We start from the raw sequence: 17,750 nt of genomic DNA, 5'->3' as shown, positions 1-17,750 counted from the left end.
AGTAGGCCCAGTGCGGACTCGAACTGACTAGTGTTGGTCAGTAAGTAGGCCCAGTGCGGTATCAAGCAGACTCGTGTCTGTCAGTAAGTAGGCCCAGTGCGGACCCGAGCAGGCTAGTGTCGGCCAGTAAGTAGGCCCAGTGCGGTATCGAGCAGACTAGTGTCGGTCAGTAAGTCGGCCCAATGCGGACTCGAGCAGATGAGAGTCGGTCAGTAAGTCCGCCCAGTGCGGACTCGAGCAGACTGGTGTCGGTCAGTAAGTAAGCCCAGTGCAGAGTTGAGCAGACTAGTGTCGGTCAGTAAGTAGGCCCAGTGCGGACTCGAGCAGACTAGTGTCGGTCAGTAAGTAAGCCCAGTGCAGAGTTGAGCAGACTAGTGTTGGTCAGTAAGTAGGCCCAGTGCGGACTCGAGCAGACTAGTGTCGGTCAGTAAGTCGGCCTAGTGCAGACTCGAGCAGACTAGTGTCGGTCAGTAAGTAGGCCCAGTGCGGACTCGAACTGACTAGTGTTGGTCAGTAAGTAGGCCCAGTGCGGTATCAAGCAGACTCGTGTCTGTCAGTAAGTAGGCCCAGTGCGGACCCGAGCAGGCTAGTGTCGGTCAGTAAGTAGGCCCAGTGCGGTATCGAGCAGACCAGTGTCGGTCAGTAAGTCGGCCCAATGCGGACTCGAGCAGACTAGTGTCGGTCAGTAAGTAGGCCCAGTGTGGTATCGAGCAGACTCGTGTCTGTCAGTAAGTAGGCCCAGTGCGGACTCGAGCAGGCTACTGTCGGACAGTAAGTAGGCCCAGTGCGGACTCGAGCAGACTAGTGTCTGTCAGTAAGTGGGCCCAGTGCAGTGTCGAGCAGACCAGTGGCGGCCATAGTGGAGCACCCAACAGGAAGGACTATAAATTTGAACACCATTTCTTTATTTCTTTACTCTTTACCTTTATTTTCTATAATTTTTTAAAAATTTGCTGTGTTTTAAAATGGCACCGGAGAGTTGCGACACTCTAAAACACCTTTCATTGCATTTTGTAACAAAATAAACCAAATTTCAATCCTAAATGGTGCCAGACTGTAAAGGTAGGGAACTGCAAAAACAAATATAATCACACAGCACTGGTTCATTACTTCCTTCACTCTCATCGGAGTTCTCATGAACGTCTATAGAATTGTAGCAGAACTAGACAGGCTAAGCAGAGGAAGGATGTTCCTGATGAGTGGGAGTCCAGAACCAGTGTTCACACACTCTGAGCCCACTGGGTAGGCCATTTAGGATTGAGATAAGGAGAAATTTCTTCGCTCGGAGAGTAGTGAGCCTGTGGAATTACCTGCCAGAGAAATGTGGTTGAGGCCAAACCATTGACTGTTTTCAAGAAGGAGTTTGACGTATTTCTTGGGATAAGGGCTAAGAGGGTTTGGGGAGGAAGCAGGAACAGATTGCTGAATTGGAAGAACAGTCACGATCGTATTGTTTGGTTACACTGGCTTTGCCAGCATGGAACATCGGGAACTCTTTCAAATGACAGAATCCAACAGCCAATTCCTTAATCCATGAATCTCAGGATACGAGAAAGAATAGGGAAGAAGAAACAAGCTGAATTCGAGTCAAATTAGATAAAGGAAGAGAGAAATTGTGTGAGTGAGAGCGAAATAAACCTAGGAATGATATATTACTTGATGACATGACCATTCACATTTTCATCATTCCCTTTTGAGATGGGGAACTTCCTGAAATATAAATTACTTTCTTTTAGAAAATACCCTTTGTGCTATTAAATACCAGTCCTAACTTTCTATAGTGAGTTTTATTTAATGCTACAAATTTCCTGGCACTCATTTGGGCAGGATGACAGAATGAGGTTGAATTCCCATTTTCACAAGGTCCATCATTGAGCAAAGATGACCTGCCTCGCAAATCGTAGTGAGTTGTGATTTGTGGGCCACATCTAACTGATCACAGCTGTCTGTGTTAGTTACACATGAATATTGACATACACAATTAAACTCACCATTATTGTTCCAGCAAAGTCTGGGCCAGTTATATTACCCAGGAAAGAAACCAAACCTGATTGATCACCATCCTGTGAATTTAAGCTACTTTCCCTACTTATCATTCCAATAGGGAGAACAAAAGTTTATCACAAGGTAGTTCAACTCTGTTATTTTTAACTCATGCATCTTTCAAAGGGAACTTTTGAATCTTTAATCCACTGTGAAGCAATAAAAATGACAGAACAATGTCTGAAATGTGCCAGGAGGAATTAACTGCAAAGGGCTGCCAGTCTTCTTTCACTGATCTTAAGTGTCCAGTCATAGAGACTTGTGAATATTAGCACAAGAATGCAAGAGTTTTTTCTGATTTTTGCTGACAACACTGGATGTTTGCAGTAACAGTTCCTCTTTTAGTGATAGTTATGTTTGTCACAAATGCATCCTGAATTGCCATTACCTGTCCTCTTTCTCTCACAGTTCCTGGAAAACCGAGTCACCTCAGAATCCGACAGCCAGACTTGGAGAGCATTACATTGCAGTGGGGTCCTCCCCGTGATCCAAACGGAATCATCACCGGCTATGTGATCATGTACCACCCATGTATGTATCGTGAGGACTGCCTGATCCAGCAATGTAAAGCTGAATGAATGAATATCCTGGCCTTCATTGTCACAAAGTTGTCATCATATTGTGGACAGAGCTTTAACACACAACACACACAATTTAATTACAGAGGCTACGCACTATAGAATGTTAGCTGTCACTAGTGGGTGTCAGAGTGCGGTGATCTATTTGCTGCCTTGGAAACAAGACAGAGCGATCATCCATGAAGGAGAGTTCCTTTCATCTCCATTACAGTAATCTCTAAATCTGTCTCAACTGTTGATGTTCAGCTTTGGACAGTAGGGTCAATTGGAGAAGCTGAAAGAGAAGACCCCGAGAGGGTGAGAGATATGGAGTCCGCGGAAGAATTTAGCAATACTGCAGTTTTGTCCTTGGCTGGGATACCTCTGTTCTCATAGTGCCGATTGTACAGGCTGGATTTAGAACGCAGACAGCTAGCATCAAAAGAATGGTGAGTGGGAACAGTACAGCATCAATCGGCATTAATAGGTAGTGGCAGTGGGGACAGACGATGTGATGGCATTGATTTTGTAACGGCAGTGCAAGCAGTGAGTCAAATGCCATAGCAGCAAATAGGAGGAGAGCCGCTAAACAAGCAACAAGTATTGACGTGTAACATTGGCGACAGGACCAAGGGCACATGCTGTGCATAAATTGGCTGCTTCATCTCCTATATGACAAAAAGTGACATCACTTCAAAAAGTACATCGTTGGATGCAAAGCACTTTGAGATGCGTCATGAAAATGTGATTGAAGTTGTTTGTCCTTTCTTTCATCATGGCACAATGCTGATGTGTAGCAAATTTGGTGTGAGGGTTTCTTCATGCGTTCATGGATGAACATCACCAGTAAGGCCAGCTGCCCTTAGATTAGATTCCCTACACTGTGGAAACAGGCCCTTTGGCCCAACAAGTCCACACCGCCCTTTGGAGCTTCCCACCCAGACCCATTCCCCTATAACCCACACACCCCTGAACACTACAGGCTATTTAATGTGGTCAATCACCCAGCCTGCACGTCTTTGGACTGTGGGAGGAAACCGGAGAACCCAGAGTAAACCCACGCAGACACGGGGAGAATGTGCAAACTCCGCACAGACAGTTGCCTGAGGCTGGAATCGAACCCGGGTCCCTGATGCTGTGAGGCTGCAGTGCTAACCACTGAGCCACCGTGCCGCCCTTCACTAATTACCCTTGAGACTTCTCTTGAATTCACAGAATCTGTAGCGTACCATAGCACTAATGGCAAGGCAATTCCAGGATTTTGAAAGTGAAGGGTTAGTGTTAGTGGTGACATAGCTCCAAATCAAAATAATGGAATAGACATGAATTTTCAAATATATTGTCAGGGTGTCGCCATCATCAGCCATGCTGACCACTGTTCTCCATCCGCAGTAGTCCTGAGAAAGTTTGATTGAAATCAGTGAAGGTGTCAGGCCATTTTAGGTGGCCTTTAAGAATCAACCACATTGATGTGGGACTGGAATCTGATAGAGAGGTAAATACTAAATAAAAAACAAAAGAACTGTGGATGCTGTAAATCAGGAACAAAAAGTTGCTGGAAAAGCTCAGCAGGTCTGACAGCATCTGTGAAGGAGAAAACAGAGTTAACGTTTCAGGCCCGGTGACCCTTCCTCAGAACCTGGAATTTGGTGGGTCAGACTGGGCGTGGCTTGGAGGGGAGCTTGCACAAGCTGGTGCTCAGGGCCTTGACCTGAGGTGATAAGGAGGCGCTGATGATCCACTTCACCGTGATATCAATAGGAATGAGTTAGTGTTTGAAGAGTTGGTTCCCCCTTGTGAGTAAGTCTTGGACCAGAGCCATCATCTCAGAATAAAAGATCACACATTTAAATAAAAGATGGGAAAGAATTCCTTCTTTCAAATGGTAGTGAATCTGTAGAATTATTTACTGCAGAGAGCAGTCATCAACAATATTCAAGGTCAAGGCAGCCAGATTTTTATTCAGAAAGGGAATGGAGGGTTATGATGAAAAGGCAGGAAAGTGGCATTGAGGATTATCCAATCAGCTTTGACCTCATTGCATGGTGCAGCAAAATGGCCTCCTTCTGCTCTTGAGTCTTCTGCTCTAGCAGTTGTCTTTTGATCTGGACTTTGAATTTAACATAGTTTCTTTTATTTTCTCCCAAAGTGACTGGTTCACGGTCAAGACGCAATTCCACCATTCCCAGGCTTGGGCCTGATGTGACCAGTTACACGTTGGAGAGGGTTGATGCAAACACCAAATACAGGTTCTATGTCTTCGCTCAAACCCGCCAAGGACTCGGAGAAGCGATTGTACTGGATTCGCCTGACTTTGAAAACGAAGGTAAGAGGGGGTGGGGGAGAATGCTTCACATTGATCGGGCCACGGTCCAAAATCGCAAGAGATTCTGAAAGGGTACGCTTCCTGAGCAAACAAAAAAGCAGATTTTGTCTGAGCGATAGCAGATTGAGTCTTGTGCAAGAAGCTGGTCACATCTTTAATCCAAAACTAGTTTGTAGTAAGGCAGAAACAGAAAAAGTCCCGATAACGCCAGACAGCCCAAACAATGGGGTACTGTGCTCCATTTGTGCTGTTACAATCCATCCACACATACACAGCTCTGACCTGTCCCACATTTTAAATGGACCTTTTGTACTTCGTGCTTTGTACGCTATGTGCAATGGCATGGTCCCTCCCTACCCGTAGTTACTAAGTTATTGCTTCGAGACTTTCTAATAAGAACAGCAGGTTTTAGGATCACATTCTGTAACTCTAGAATTGCCTTTTCTATTTAGATTTCAGCCCTGCTGGTTTGTGACTGTGACCCGCACTAAAGGTAACATTAATTTTAAAAGAAACACTGGTGGAGCTAACATTTGAAACTTCTCGGGCTTCAAATCTGGTTTTACTCAGCTGACTGACTACAACCTGTCAGGGCACAGGGACCAGTCATTCAAGTGAGTAACTATGTACATCTGTCCAGGTGAGGGAGAAAAGGGTTCACTCTCAGTTAGTTCTGTACAGCCTGTGTGTTGCTCCATGTATATTAATGTGGATGTACGGAGTAAACTGGTGTAACAGATAAAACAATATTGCCTTTTACTGTACAGTTAATGCAGAATGTGACCATTCGCCAAGTAATTTTCAGAGAGCTTTTGTGATCCCAAAATCCGATGGACTTACATCCTTCCTTTTATCCCAATAAAGATGTCCATCCTGCTTTTATTAAGGGTCCCGTTTTACTGATGTAAATAAAAACAGCTTTGTGTCAGTTTGAACAGGATTAAACAGATTTCAAATGGCACCAAGGCATGTGGATTGAGATCAGCAATTCCAGTTTGGCTTCTTTCATAGCGCCATAGAACCTATAACTAAGAAAAAGGCTCATCGAGTCTGCACCAGTCAAAAAGAACCAGTTGGGTCTTTGATCTATTTATCTCGTGTTGTTAGTCCTGTGCCAATATCGCCCGGTATGTTATAGGCAATTCTAATCAACCTGTTAAGACATATTATGGTACACCCACGGAACAGGTAGGATTTGAGTTCACACCTTCTGATTCAGAGGGAGGGACGCTACCTCCATGCTACAAGAGCTGTTTCTATTACCGGATGCCAGAGAGTAGATATTTTCTAATCAACCTGTTCAGGAATGTTATGATGCACCTCTGGAGGCACGTGGCTTCTTGATCTAGAGGTAGGAGCACTACCTCTGTGCCATTTGAGTGCTCCCATGTCTATTATAGTATTTGTTCGAGTTCCGATTTTCCTGATTTTACAAATGCTACAGTAGAGCTGTTTGTGTCCTTCTGGGGACCAGCCACATCTAACTCATATGATATTGGCCTCCAGTCTTGGCAGGACAAGCATGGAGTGATGCCTTTCTGTATTCAACACCATCCTCTGACCCCAGCCGTGTAAGGGCCACAAAGATTTCACCTCTTACCAGGCCAGTTGACAGTTACTAAGTGAGGTCAGCATGTCTATGTTATAGCCATCTCCAAGAAGTTGCTGAGATTGAATCCAGTTTGGAGCAGGTTAGATGTAGACTTTCAAACCCGTCTAGAGCATGAATATCAACTTTTGGTCATTTTAGCCTCCTCAGAGCTGGTAGAGGAATTAGAAATGTTCAGCAATCTCCAATACCAATGATTGTAGCACTATTTAATCAATATCTGGTAATAAATTAAAGACTATGAGTGAACCTAATTCAGATGTTTTAACTGTAGAATGACAGAAATCCTGGCTGGAATCCAATCAAGCAATTCGGAAAATTCATGTGTAGTATAAAGGACTTGAAACTGTGTTACTGCCTTCAATCTAAGCAGGGTTTTTGGATAAGCAAACTGTAAAAGCATATCATAGTTGTGATAAAATCTGTCTAACATGATTAGATTTCACAGAAGGTACAGAAGGAGGCCATTCAGCCCATACATCTGCACCAGCTCTCCCAATGAGCACCAGGACTTACTGTAAAATACACAGGCTATTTTTGTGATACGTGTTTGGGATGCTGGTACTGCATTCCTGGTCTAGTATTTCTGTTCGTGGTGATAATCAGTGTTGCGCATATACCCTGAAGGACTCTGAAACGATCACTGAAAATATATTGATTGGCCATTTACAATTGGTTATGGGAAATATCAGTCAAAGCAAATGTTATATAATACTGTGGGTTTGCAAAATACAGTGCAGTGAACGTCCATTACAATGAGGTGAATAAATACTGAGCTATTGGCAAGATAATGATTCAATCTTCACCTTTCGTTTCCATGACTGTATGTGCTTGTTATCTTTTTAATCTGTAGTCTTCTATTTTTTCCTTCCTTTCTTCCCTCTTTGCCTTTCTCTCTGAAGTCACTCCTACTCCTGAGATTGCAATAACAATTGGAGGTAATGGGAGAATGGGATGGGGGAGATAAAGGAGACCGCTTATAAGTTAAAATGAGCACTGTGTTCATTACTAGAGAAACGGATACCGGAGAAAGTACAGAGTGCAAGGCTCTAAACTGAGAGTGCGGCATTTGGGAATCAAGACAAATAAAGTTCACCCAGACTTGTCAATAATGTTTGAGGTCTTGTGTTTGATTAGAGCCTTAAACTCACTTCTCAGTATCTGCTATCTATGTTATAATATATACTGTAAGCAATTTTCTATGTGGTTGGTAAACATTCGGCTTTCGAAATCCTGTTGGCCCCCCTTGCATCACATTTGCAAGAGAAAGACTTGACATTTTTTGTGCAGCAGTGTTACCTTCCAAGAGCAGAGAATAAATTCCAGGGGATTGCCTACACAGTGTATATTATAACTGGGCTACACTGACTGTCTATGCTCAAGCTCTGTATGTACATCATCATTGCTTGCCCCAGCTTCATTATATATACCCTGTCTTCATTAAACATTATGCAAGTCCACTTGGTGCATTGGTAGTACCCTAACCTCTGAGCCAGCAGGCCTGGGTTCAAATCCCATCTCCTCTCGAGGTGTATAATAATATCTCTGAGCTAGTCAATTAAAAAATATCTGTTCACGATTCGCCCTAATCCTCCCTTCAGTAAAAGAGCAACAAAAATGCCAATCTGTCCACATGGACTGCAGCTAGTGTAGACTTAGTACAGTTCTGTGAGGAAAGGCTATGCAGTAACATTGGGTGATAGGAAAGTCTGTAAGAACTCCTTGTCAGCACAGGGACCTGGAGGTTTCTAGGAGTTCTTTGTCACAAGATTTTCTTCATGCTGAAGTTCCCGGAGGGATGGATCTGCAGCAGGGATTGCATGTGATTGATAATTTGAGTGGCTCTGTCTGAGTAGTTCAAGGTGAAGGACTGTGACCGATGATAAGGGAAGGATTTTACACACCGCGTGTCCAATGTTAACACCAAGAGTCCCCAGGTCAGGTTCAGCGATTCTCTCTGCTACCTCCACAATCGCTCATCAATCCCACCTCAGAGGAATGCCCCAAAGGAACAATGTGTAGAGGTGCCAGTGTTGGACTGGGGTAGACATGGTCAAAAATCACACGATTCCAGGTTATTGTCCAACGGGTTTATTTAAAAACACAAGCTTGCAGAGGCTCGCTCCTACTCCCAGCTGTTAGTGAGAGAGGACACATCAGACACAGAATTTATAAGTAAAAGATGAAAGGGGCTTACAGCTGATGCTAGCGAGTTTTGAGAAGGTTTGTAGCTCAGGTTGAGGTTCTGGATGTGAGTTTGCTCGCTAAGCTGGAAGGTTAGTTTTCAGACGTTTCGTCACTTTTATTTTAATTTGAAAAAATATACTTTATTCGTAGAATGTACAAAAAATAAAACATTTATACACCTACCCAGTCATGCAAGCCACTCCGGGTTACCCAGGGGGTACGTACACCAACAAAAGGAAAAAAAAAACAAAACAGAGAAAAAAAGAAAAAAAACAAAGCAAAGAAACCGCCCCGGCAGTCGTCACCCCGCACAGTCCCAGTTGGCCCCCTGACCAGTTGGGGAAGGCGCCAGCTGGGCCCAGTTACCAGATAGGATTCTTTTCCCTTTTCTGGACGAGGGGGCTCATACGGTGGTCTTTCCCCACCGCGCCTTGGCGGCGGCTGCCCCAAGCTTTAGCGCGTCCCTCAGCACGTAGCCCTGGACCTTGGAGTGCGCCAGTCTGCAACACTCGGTCGGGGTCAGTTCTTTCAGCTGGCAGACCAGCAAGTTGTGGGCAGACCAAAGAGTGTCTTTCACCGCATTGATGGTCCTCCAGGCGCAGTTGATGTTGGTCTCGGTGTGCGTCCCCGGAAACAGCCCGTAGAGCACGGAGTCCCGCGTCACGGAGCTGCTCGGGACGAACCTCGACAAATACCACTGCATCCCCCTCCAGACCTCCTGCGCATAGGCACACTCCAGAAGGAGGCGATCAACAGTCTCGTCCCCCCCGCAGCCACCTCGAGGGCAGCGTGCGGTGGTGCAGAGATTCCGGGCATGCATAAAGGATCTCACTGGCAGAGCCCCTCTCACCGCCAGCCAAGCAATGTCCTTGTGCTTGTTTGAAAGTTTTGGCGATGAGGCATTCTGCCAAACGACTTTGGCAGTCTGCATGGGGAACCACACGACGGGATCCACCCTCTCCTTTTCCCGAAGGGTCCTGAGGATACTACGTGCTGACCACTGCCTGACGGCCTTGTGGTCAAAGGTGTTTCCTTTCAAAAATTTCTCCACGAAGGACAGGTGGTACGGAATGGTCCAACTACTCGGAGCGTTCCGCGGCAACGAGGCCAGGCCCATCCTTCGCAACACCGGGGACAGGTAGAACCTCAGTAAGTAGTGACACTTGGTGTTTGCGTACTGAGGATCTACGCACAGCTTGAGGCAGCCACACAGAAAGGTAGCCATCAGGGCGAGGGTGGCGTTCGGTACGTCCTTTCCCCCATTTTCCAGGTCTTTGTACATGGTGTCTCTGCGGACCCGGTCCATCCTCGACCCCCAAATGAAGTGGAAGATGGCCCGGGTGACTGCAGCGGCGCAGGTCCAGGTAATAGGCCAGGCCTGCGCCACATACAACAGTACCGAAAGCCCCTCGCACCTGACAACCAGGTTCTTACCCGCGATGGAGAGGGACCGGAGCGTCCACCTGCCCAGCTTCTGCTTAAATTTGGCGATACACTCCTCCCAAGTCTTAGTGCATGCCCCAGCTCCACCAAACCAAACACCCAGCACCTTCAGGTAGTCTATCCTGACGGTGAAGGGGATGAAGGAGCGGTCGTCCCAGTTCCCGAAGAACATGACCTCGCTCTTACCCCTATTGATTTTGGCACCCGAGGCCAGTTCAAACTGGCCGCAGATGTCCAACAGCCTACTCACCGACCGACGATCGGTGCAGAAGACGGCGACATCATCCATGTACAGGGAGGTCTTGACCTGAAGGCCTCCGCTGCCTGGGATAGTCACGCCCTTCAGGCTCACGTCCTTCCTGATGGAGGCGGCGAAGGGCTCCACACAGCACACGAACAAGGCAGGAGAGAGCGGACAGCCCTGCCTGACTCCAGATCTAACAGGAAAACTGTCTGATTCCCACCCGTTGATCGAGACTGCGCTAACGATGTTGGCGTAGAGCAGCCGGATCCAATTGCGGATGCCCTCCCCGAACCCCAATTTGGAGAGGACATCCCTCATGTAAGCATGAGAGACCCTGTCGAAGGCCTTCTCCTGGTCCAGGCTGACGAGGCAGGTGTCCACCCGCCTGTCCTGTACGTAGGCAATCATATCCCTGATTAGCGCGAGGCTCTCAGCGATCTTCCTGCCCGGCACAGCACAGGTTTGGTCAGGGTGAATCACTGACTCCAGGACAGACCTGACCCGGTTGGCAATGACCTTGGCCAGGATTTTGTAGTCCACGTTCAAAAGTGAAATGGGACGCCAATTCTTAATTTCTTCCCTCTCCCCCTTCATCTTGTAAATGAGGGTGATGATGCCCTTCCTCATGGACTTGCGCGTTTCCCCTGCCCGAAGCGCACTATCGTACACCTCCAGCAGGTCCTGGCCGACCAGGCCCCACAGAGCAGAATACAGCTCGACCGGTAAGCCGTCACTTCCGGGAGTCCTATTCCTCTGCAAGGCCTTGAGGGCTCTGGCCAGCTCGTCCAGGGATATCGGCCGGTCCAGCCACTCCCTCGTGCCGTCGTCTAAGACCTCCGTGATAGACGACAGGAACGACTCGGAGGCCGTGCTGTCCGTGGGCTTCGTGTCGTACAGTCCGGCATAGAAGGATCTGCTGATCCTCAAAACGTCGGGCCGAGACGACGTCACCGAGCCGTCGTCCTCCTTCAGCCAGCTAAGCACAGAGCTCTCTTTGTGCACCTTCTGAAAGAAGAAACGCGAGCTCGTCTCGTCCTGCTCCACAGAGCGGACCCTGGACTGGAAGATTATCCTGGAGGCCTCCGCGGCGAAGAGCGAGGCTTGCTGGCCCCTCACCTCGCGGAGGTCCTCCGTGACATCGACCCCCATCAACTGCAGAAGGAGCAGGTTCTGCACCCTTTTCTGGAGTCGCGACAGCTTTCCCCGCCTCTCTCTTGCCTTCTGAACACCCTTGAGGACAAAGAACCTCTTGATGTTCTCCTTCACCATCTCCCACCAGTCGCCTGGAGACTCAAAGAGGGGTTTCACGGTTCTCCAACCGGCGTACTCCCTCTTAAGCTCCTCGGCGTTCTCTGGGGTCAACAGAGTCGTGTTGAGCTTCCGCGTCCCCTTGCCGGCCGGCTGGTCGTCCTGTAAGTGACAGTCAGCCAACAGGAGGCAGTGGTCAGAGAAGAACACCGGCTCGACGCTGGTGGACCTGACCGAGAACGTCCGTGACACAAACAGGAAGTCTATCCTTGAGCGGATAGACCCGTCTGGCCGCGACCAGGTGTACCTCTGCTGCGCTCCATCTGCAGGGTTGCTGAAGGCATCGAGCAGCTTGGCGTCCTTCACCGTGCCCATCAGGAATCTGGACGTGACGTCCAGTTGACACCCCCCAGCAGCTGTCCCCACGCCGGATCTTCCATCTGCATCGATGATGCAGTTGAAGTCTCCGCCTAGGATGACCGGCCTGGACGTAGCCAGCAGGGGTGGAAGCCGCTGCAGGACAGCCAACCGCTCACTCCGTACCGCTGGGGCGCACACGTTGATCAGCCTCAGGGGAGCATTCCTGTAGGTGATGTCAGCCACTAGGAGGCGCCTCCCCACCACCTCCTGAACTTGAGAGATGGTGAAGTTGTGCCCCCGCAGCAGAATAGCCAGGCCCGAGGAGCGACAGTCGTTACCCCCCGACCAGATCGAAGGCCCACAGGTCCAGGCGCCGGACCATTTCCCGTAACTGCCGAGGTGCGGTATCCCGCACTCCTGCAGAAACAGGAGGTCCGACTTGACGGTGGTCAGGTAGGCCAACGTGGACACACATCTCGCGGTTGACTTGACGCTGCGCACATTAATGCTCGCAACTCGTACTCCCATTGTGGGCAGTGACCGCAGTACCCTCCCCAAGTCCAAGGTCCAGCCCCTCCATCTGTCCCTTCATGCCCATTGCCCGGGCTAACTGCTGGACACTCTCTGGGCTCAGGAAACCGTCCGTGCTGCCTTCCGGGTGGCACCCCCCCGTCAGGGGTGCGGAGGCAGGAGGGTCCGGCTCTGGGTCAGGCTGGGGACGTGCTGTTTCCTCCTTCCCGCCTGGAAGTTCCGGGAGGCCCTCCAGTGCTCCAGCGGCACTTGACTGGGTGTCGGAGGGAGCCTCAGGACGCCTCCCATCACCTGGAAGCGGGGTGCTGCTTTCCTTCCCCCTCGAGACCTTTAACTTCTGCTTCGGGTGGGCCCTCTCCGAATCCTCCTCGACAGAGGAGCTCTTATAGCCCCCCTGTAGCTGCCTCTTCCCGCCTGATTGTTGCGGTTCCTGGGCCCGTTGACGCACCTTCCTCCTCGCTTTCCGGACTGTTGTCCACTCCCCTGGGTCACCTGTCGCCGCCTCCATTGGCTCCGGGTTGTCGGGGGGGATCGGAGCCTGCAGGGACGCTTTGCTGGCCTCGGGCCCATCCTGCAGGGCTGGGCCCTCCTGCACATTAGTGGGGTCCTTGCTGGGCCCTGGTGCCTTCCTCTCCTCCGGGGGGGCTGGCCCCGCATTTCCCCTGCCGGCGACCTGGGCGTAGGTGGCACCCCGCCGCGGGCATGCCCTATAGAGGTGGCCCGCTTCCCCACAAAGGTTGCAGCTTCTCTCTCGTGGGCAATCCTTTGCAAGGTGTCCCTCCTCCCTGCAGTTCCTGCAGATGGTGGCTTTGCAGTCGGCCGCCATGTGACCTGACCTACCACAGGCATGGCAGACTTTAGGTTGCCCTGCATAGGTCAGGTAGCCCCTGCTCCCGCCAATCGCGAAGCTGGACGGTGGGTGTGCGACATTCCCGTCTGCGCCCATCCTCAGCGTCACCTTGACCTGCCTCTTACTCGTCCAGATGCCAAAGGGGTCCACGATGTCAGTTAGGTCCCCTTCCACCTTCACATACCTTCCGAGGAAGGTCAGGACATCAACTGCTGGCACATGCGGGTTGTACATGTGTACAGTCACCATACGGCTCCTCTGTGCTGGCATCACAAACAGTGGGACAGCGGTCAATACAGAGAGGGGGCCCTCACCTCCTTTCTCCTTGAAAACCTCCAGGAAGCGCTCGCAAAGCTTGGCACTCCGGAAGGTCACATCGTAAAAACCTCCTCCGGGGAAATCCTGCAGGCAGTAAATGTCCGCAGCAGCAAACCCACAACAGTCCAACAGGACCCTCTTCACGAAGAAGGTGCGGTCCACAGGTGCACCTTCATCCACCTTCTTTACAGAAACACGGATGGTGTTCCGGACCCCCTGACCTGGGGCACGAGCACTTGCCGCAGCCATCGTTGCAGGTTGGCTGCTCCTCTGAACCAGCGTTAGGCCGAAGCCAGCATTAAGATCCACTGGTCGCAAGGGTGCACAGCCAACCCGACGTCCTCCTTTCACCACCAAGACAGCACTCTCGTCCTCTCGGTCCACAAGAGAGTGGGTCTTTATTGTGTTCGAGATGTAAGCTGGTTCACTGAGCTGGAAGGTTTGTTCCCAGATGTTTTGTCACCATTCCAGGTAACATCATTAGTGAGCCTCCGACGAAACGCTGGTGTTATGTCCCGCTTTCTATTTATCTGGTTAGGTTTCCTTGGGTTGGTGATATCATTTCCTGTGTTGGTGATGTCATTTCCTGTTCTTTTTCTCAGGGGATGGTAGATTGGCTCCAAATCAATGTTTGTTGATGGAGTTCCGGTTGGAATGCCATGCTTCTAGGAATTCTCGTGCGTGTCTCTGTTTGGCTTGTCCTGGGATGGATGTGTTGTCCCAATCAAAGTGGTGTCCTTCCTCATCTGTGTGTAAGGATACGAGTGATAGTGGGTCATGTCGTTTTGTGGCTAGTTAATGTTCATGTATCCTGGTGGGTAGCTTCCTGCCAGTTTGTCCAATGTAGTGTTTGTCACAGATCTTGCAAGGTATTTTGTAGATGACGTTCGTTTTATTTGTTGTCTGTATACGGTCTTTTAAGTTCATTAGCTGCTGTTTTAGTGTGTTGGTGGGATTGTGGGCTACCCTGATGCCAAGAGGCCCGAGTAGTCTGGCAGTCATTTCGGAAATGTCTTTGATGTAGGGGAGAGTGGTTCTGGTTTCTGAGCCCATTTTGTCTGTTTGGGTTTATTGCTGAGAAATCGGCAGACTGTGTTCATAGGGTACCCATTCTTTTTGAATATGCTGTATAGGTGATTTTCCTCTGCTCTGCGTAGTTCCTCTGTGCTGCAGTGTGTGGTGGCTCATTGGAATAATGTTCTAATGCAGCTTCGTTTGTGGGTGTTGGGATGGTTGCTCCTGTAGTTCAGTATTTGGTCCGTATGTGTTGTTTTCCTGTAGACGCTGGTTTGAAGTTCCCCATTGACTGTTCGCTCTACTGTGACATCTAGGAATGGCAGTTTGTTGTTGTTTTCCTCCTCTTTTGTGAATGTTATGCCAGTAAGGGTATTATTGATGGTCTTGAATGTTTCCTCTAATTTGTTTTGTTTAGTGATGACAAAGGTGTCATCCACATAGCGGTCCCAAAGTTTGGGTTGGATGATTGGCAGAGCTGTTTGTTCCAGTCTCTGCATTACTGCCTCTGCTAAGAACCCTGATATCGGAGATCCCATGGGTCTACCGTTGGTTTGTCTGTAGGTTTTGTTATTGAAAGTGAAGTGGGTGGTGAGGCATAGGTCCACTGGCTTGATGATGTTGTCCTTGCTGGTGAGGTTGGTGGTGTCTGGCGCGTGTGTCTTCTGTTCTTCTAATAGTGTAGTCAGTGTTTCTTTGGCCAGGTTGATCTTGATGGACGTGTCCAGGGCTGTTACGTCAAAGGAGACCATTATTTCATCCTCTTCTATCTTGGTATCTTTGGTGTTCAGGAATTCTTGGGTGGAGCGAATGAAGTGGTGGGAGTCTTCTACTAGGTGTTTTAGTCTTTGGTGTAGTTCCTTGGCTAATCTGTCGGTTGGTGTTCCAGGTAGCGACACTATGGGTCTGAGGGGGGCTCCTGGTTTGTGAATTTTTGGTAGTCCGTAGAAGCGTGGTGTGTTGGATCCATCTGGTTTCATTTACAGCTGATGCAAATGTGCCAAACAAACATAAGATGGCTGTTAAATCTTTAATCGGTTAGAAAGAACATGCAGATTTCAATTGATTAATATGCAAATGCCCAAATTTCTTTCAAGTCGCTGCCCGGAGTTAACAAAAGGCTTTATTAGTGTATCAGAGGTGACATCTCAGGTCAGACAATGCATTTTAGATGTGAGCCTTGTTTAGAATCTGTGATTCAACTTGGAGTCTGACTAGTTTTATTTCCAAAGTAGGAATTTATATAATGCCTCCCAGTGGCATTTTTGACCTTAAGGGAACAACAGAAGGAAACAGAGTATCTGATCCATCGTGCCTGCCCTTCTGTTACATTCCCCACATCAGCCATCTCGTGGTCTGTCTGCGATCACTGAGCAAGTTCGAGATTACAGCAGTGTTGGGTCTGTGCCCATTTAGAATTGATTAGCCTGCAGGCATTCAGTAAGGAGACCATCACAACTGCTTTTTGATGTCAGCACCAAATGTTGGCCCCACCATTCCCTCACCATGTTTTTATTGCTATAATTCTTGTGGTTTCCTTCTATTTGAAGAGATGACCTTAACACAGTCACACAGAAAGACATCTTACAACAACAGCTCCATGCATTAAACGCCTATATTTTCAACAAGGGAGCGAACGTGATCCCAAGCAGCAGCAGAAGTTTAAGTAGTTAATGGTGGAGGAAGTAAAGTACAGTCGGGAGGTACAGGCAGTGAATTGTTTGCGAACAAGGTTCGAGATTGGGAGGCATTTTATACATTTCTACTTTGGACATAAAACTAGTCTGTCTGCAAGTTAAATCACAGATTCTAAACAAGGCCTCACACCTAAAATGCATTGTCTGACCTGAGATGTCACATGGGTGATAGTTTAATGTAGGGTGTGCAGGGTAGTTTGATCTTAGTAGGATAATAAGTCAGCACAACATGAAGGGCCGAAGGGCCTGTTCTGTGCTGTGTAGTTCTATGTTCTATGATTGACCCAAAATATTACAGGCCCAGTTTCACAGCGACGATTCTGCCTGGTCATGTTCCCATTAAAATATTCCAGGAACTGGGTAGCCTTTCTTGTTTGCTTGATAGTCACAGACCCATCCATTGAGCTATGCATCTGAACTTTATCTAAAGTCCACTGACATGGTCCAGTCTTTGTACAATTCTGCATTCATATTGGAACTACATGGGGCACTGGTTATCACAAACAGAACTAGTCACAGAATGATCTGGTTTCTTTAGACACTCATAAAATGGATATTTTCTAAACAATGTGATCAGTGATGTTATTGTGCATCTCTGGAGCAGGTGGGATTTGAATTTGGATCTCCTGACTCTGAGATAGGGATGCTACACCGGTGCGCCACCAGATCCTAGACCCTCATTAAATGGAATAGAAAGAGTAAAATATGCCAGCTGCAGTAGCTGTCAAGAGGACAACGTGACTGGCTCCTTGGTAACTGCTACCTCCACACCCCATTCCACCATTCTTACCCCAAAGACTTGCAGAAAATAAGAGTATTTCTTTATAAAAATTGGCTTGTGGTGTCTGTTACAATTAGAGAACCAGAGGGTCTGAAGTTAAACACACTAAGTACACTGACTGTTCCTCCATTACACTTCATGATTCATAAGAATGGGTTGGGGATGAAAAGCATGGCACATTCATAATGGGGACGTCAACTCACTTTGACCAGAAATGGACAAACAACGTCACCAGTCACCAACCACTGACTGTGTGTGTGTGTGTGAGCGTGTGTGTGTGTGTGTGTGTGAGTGCATGAGTGTGTATGTGTCAATGTATGTGTGTGTGCAAGCACTTGTGTGTGAGTGTGTGTATATGCGTCGACGTGAGTATGTGTGTGCACGCGTGTATGCATTTGTGTGTGCACGTGTGTGTGTGTGTGTGTGTGTGTGTGTGTGCAAAACTTGGGACTGAGTGCTCCAGCACTATTCCTTTGGTCTGAAGTTTGTGGACCAGTCTGGGGGATGTTAGTAATACAATGTAGCCATATATTTTGGGGGGT

The 17,750-nt window shown here is 48.4% G+C and overlaps 1 protein-coding gene across 1 annotated transcript in view; it reads left to right on the top strand.

The window, feature by feature from the left end:
- nfasca (neurofascin homolog (chicken) a) overlaps positions 1-17,750 on the top strand; it is a 283,390-nt gene that overhangs the window by 219,866 nt on the left and 45,774 nt on the right. The window contains exons 24-26 of the mRNA XM_059653208.1: positions 2,452-2,574; positions 4,750-4,926; positions 7,438-7,473. Of these exons, the coding sequence (XP_059509191.1) occupies positions 2,452-2,574; positions 4,750-4,926; positions 7,438-7,473 (336 nt within the window). The remainder of the gene's footprint in view (positions 1-2,451; positions 2,575-4,749; positions 4,927-7,437; positions 7,474-17,750) is intronic.

Source organism: Stegostoma tigrinum, chromosome 21 (assembly GCF_030684315.1).
Source record: "Stegostoma tigrinum isolate sSteTig4 chromosome 21, sSteTig4.hap1, whole genome shotgun sequence".
NCBI lineage: Eukaryota > Metazoa > Chordata > Chondrichthyes > Orectolobiformes > Stegostomatidae > Stegostoma > Stegostoma tigrinum.
Note: the sequence above shows the minus strand (reverse complement) of the source record. Positions and strands in the feature narration are given on the sequence as shown.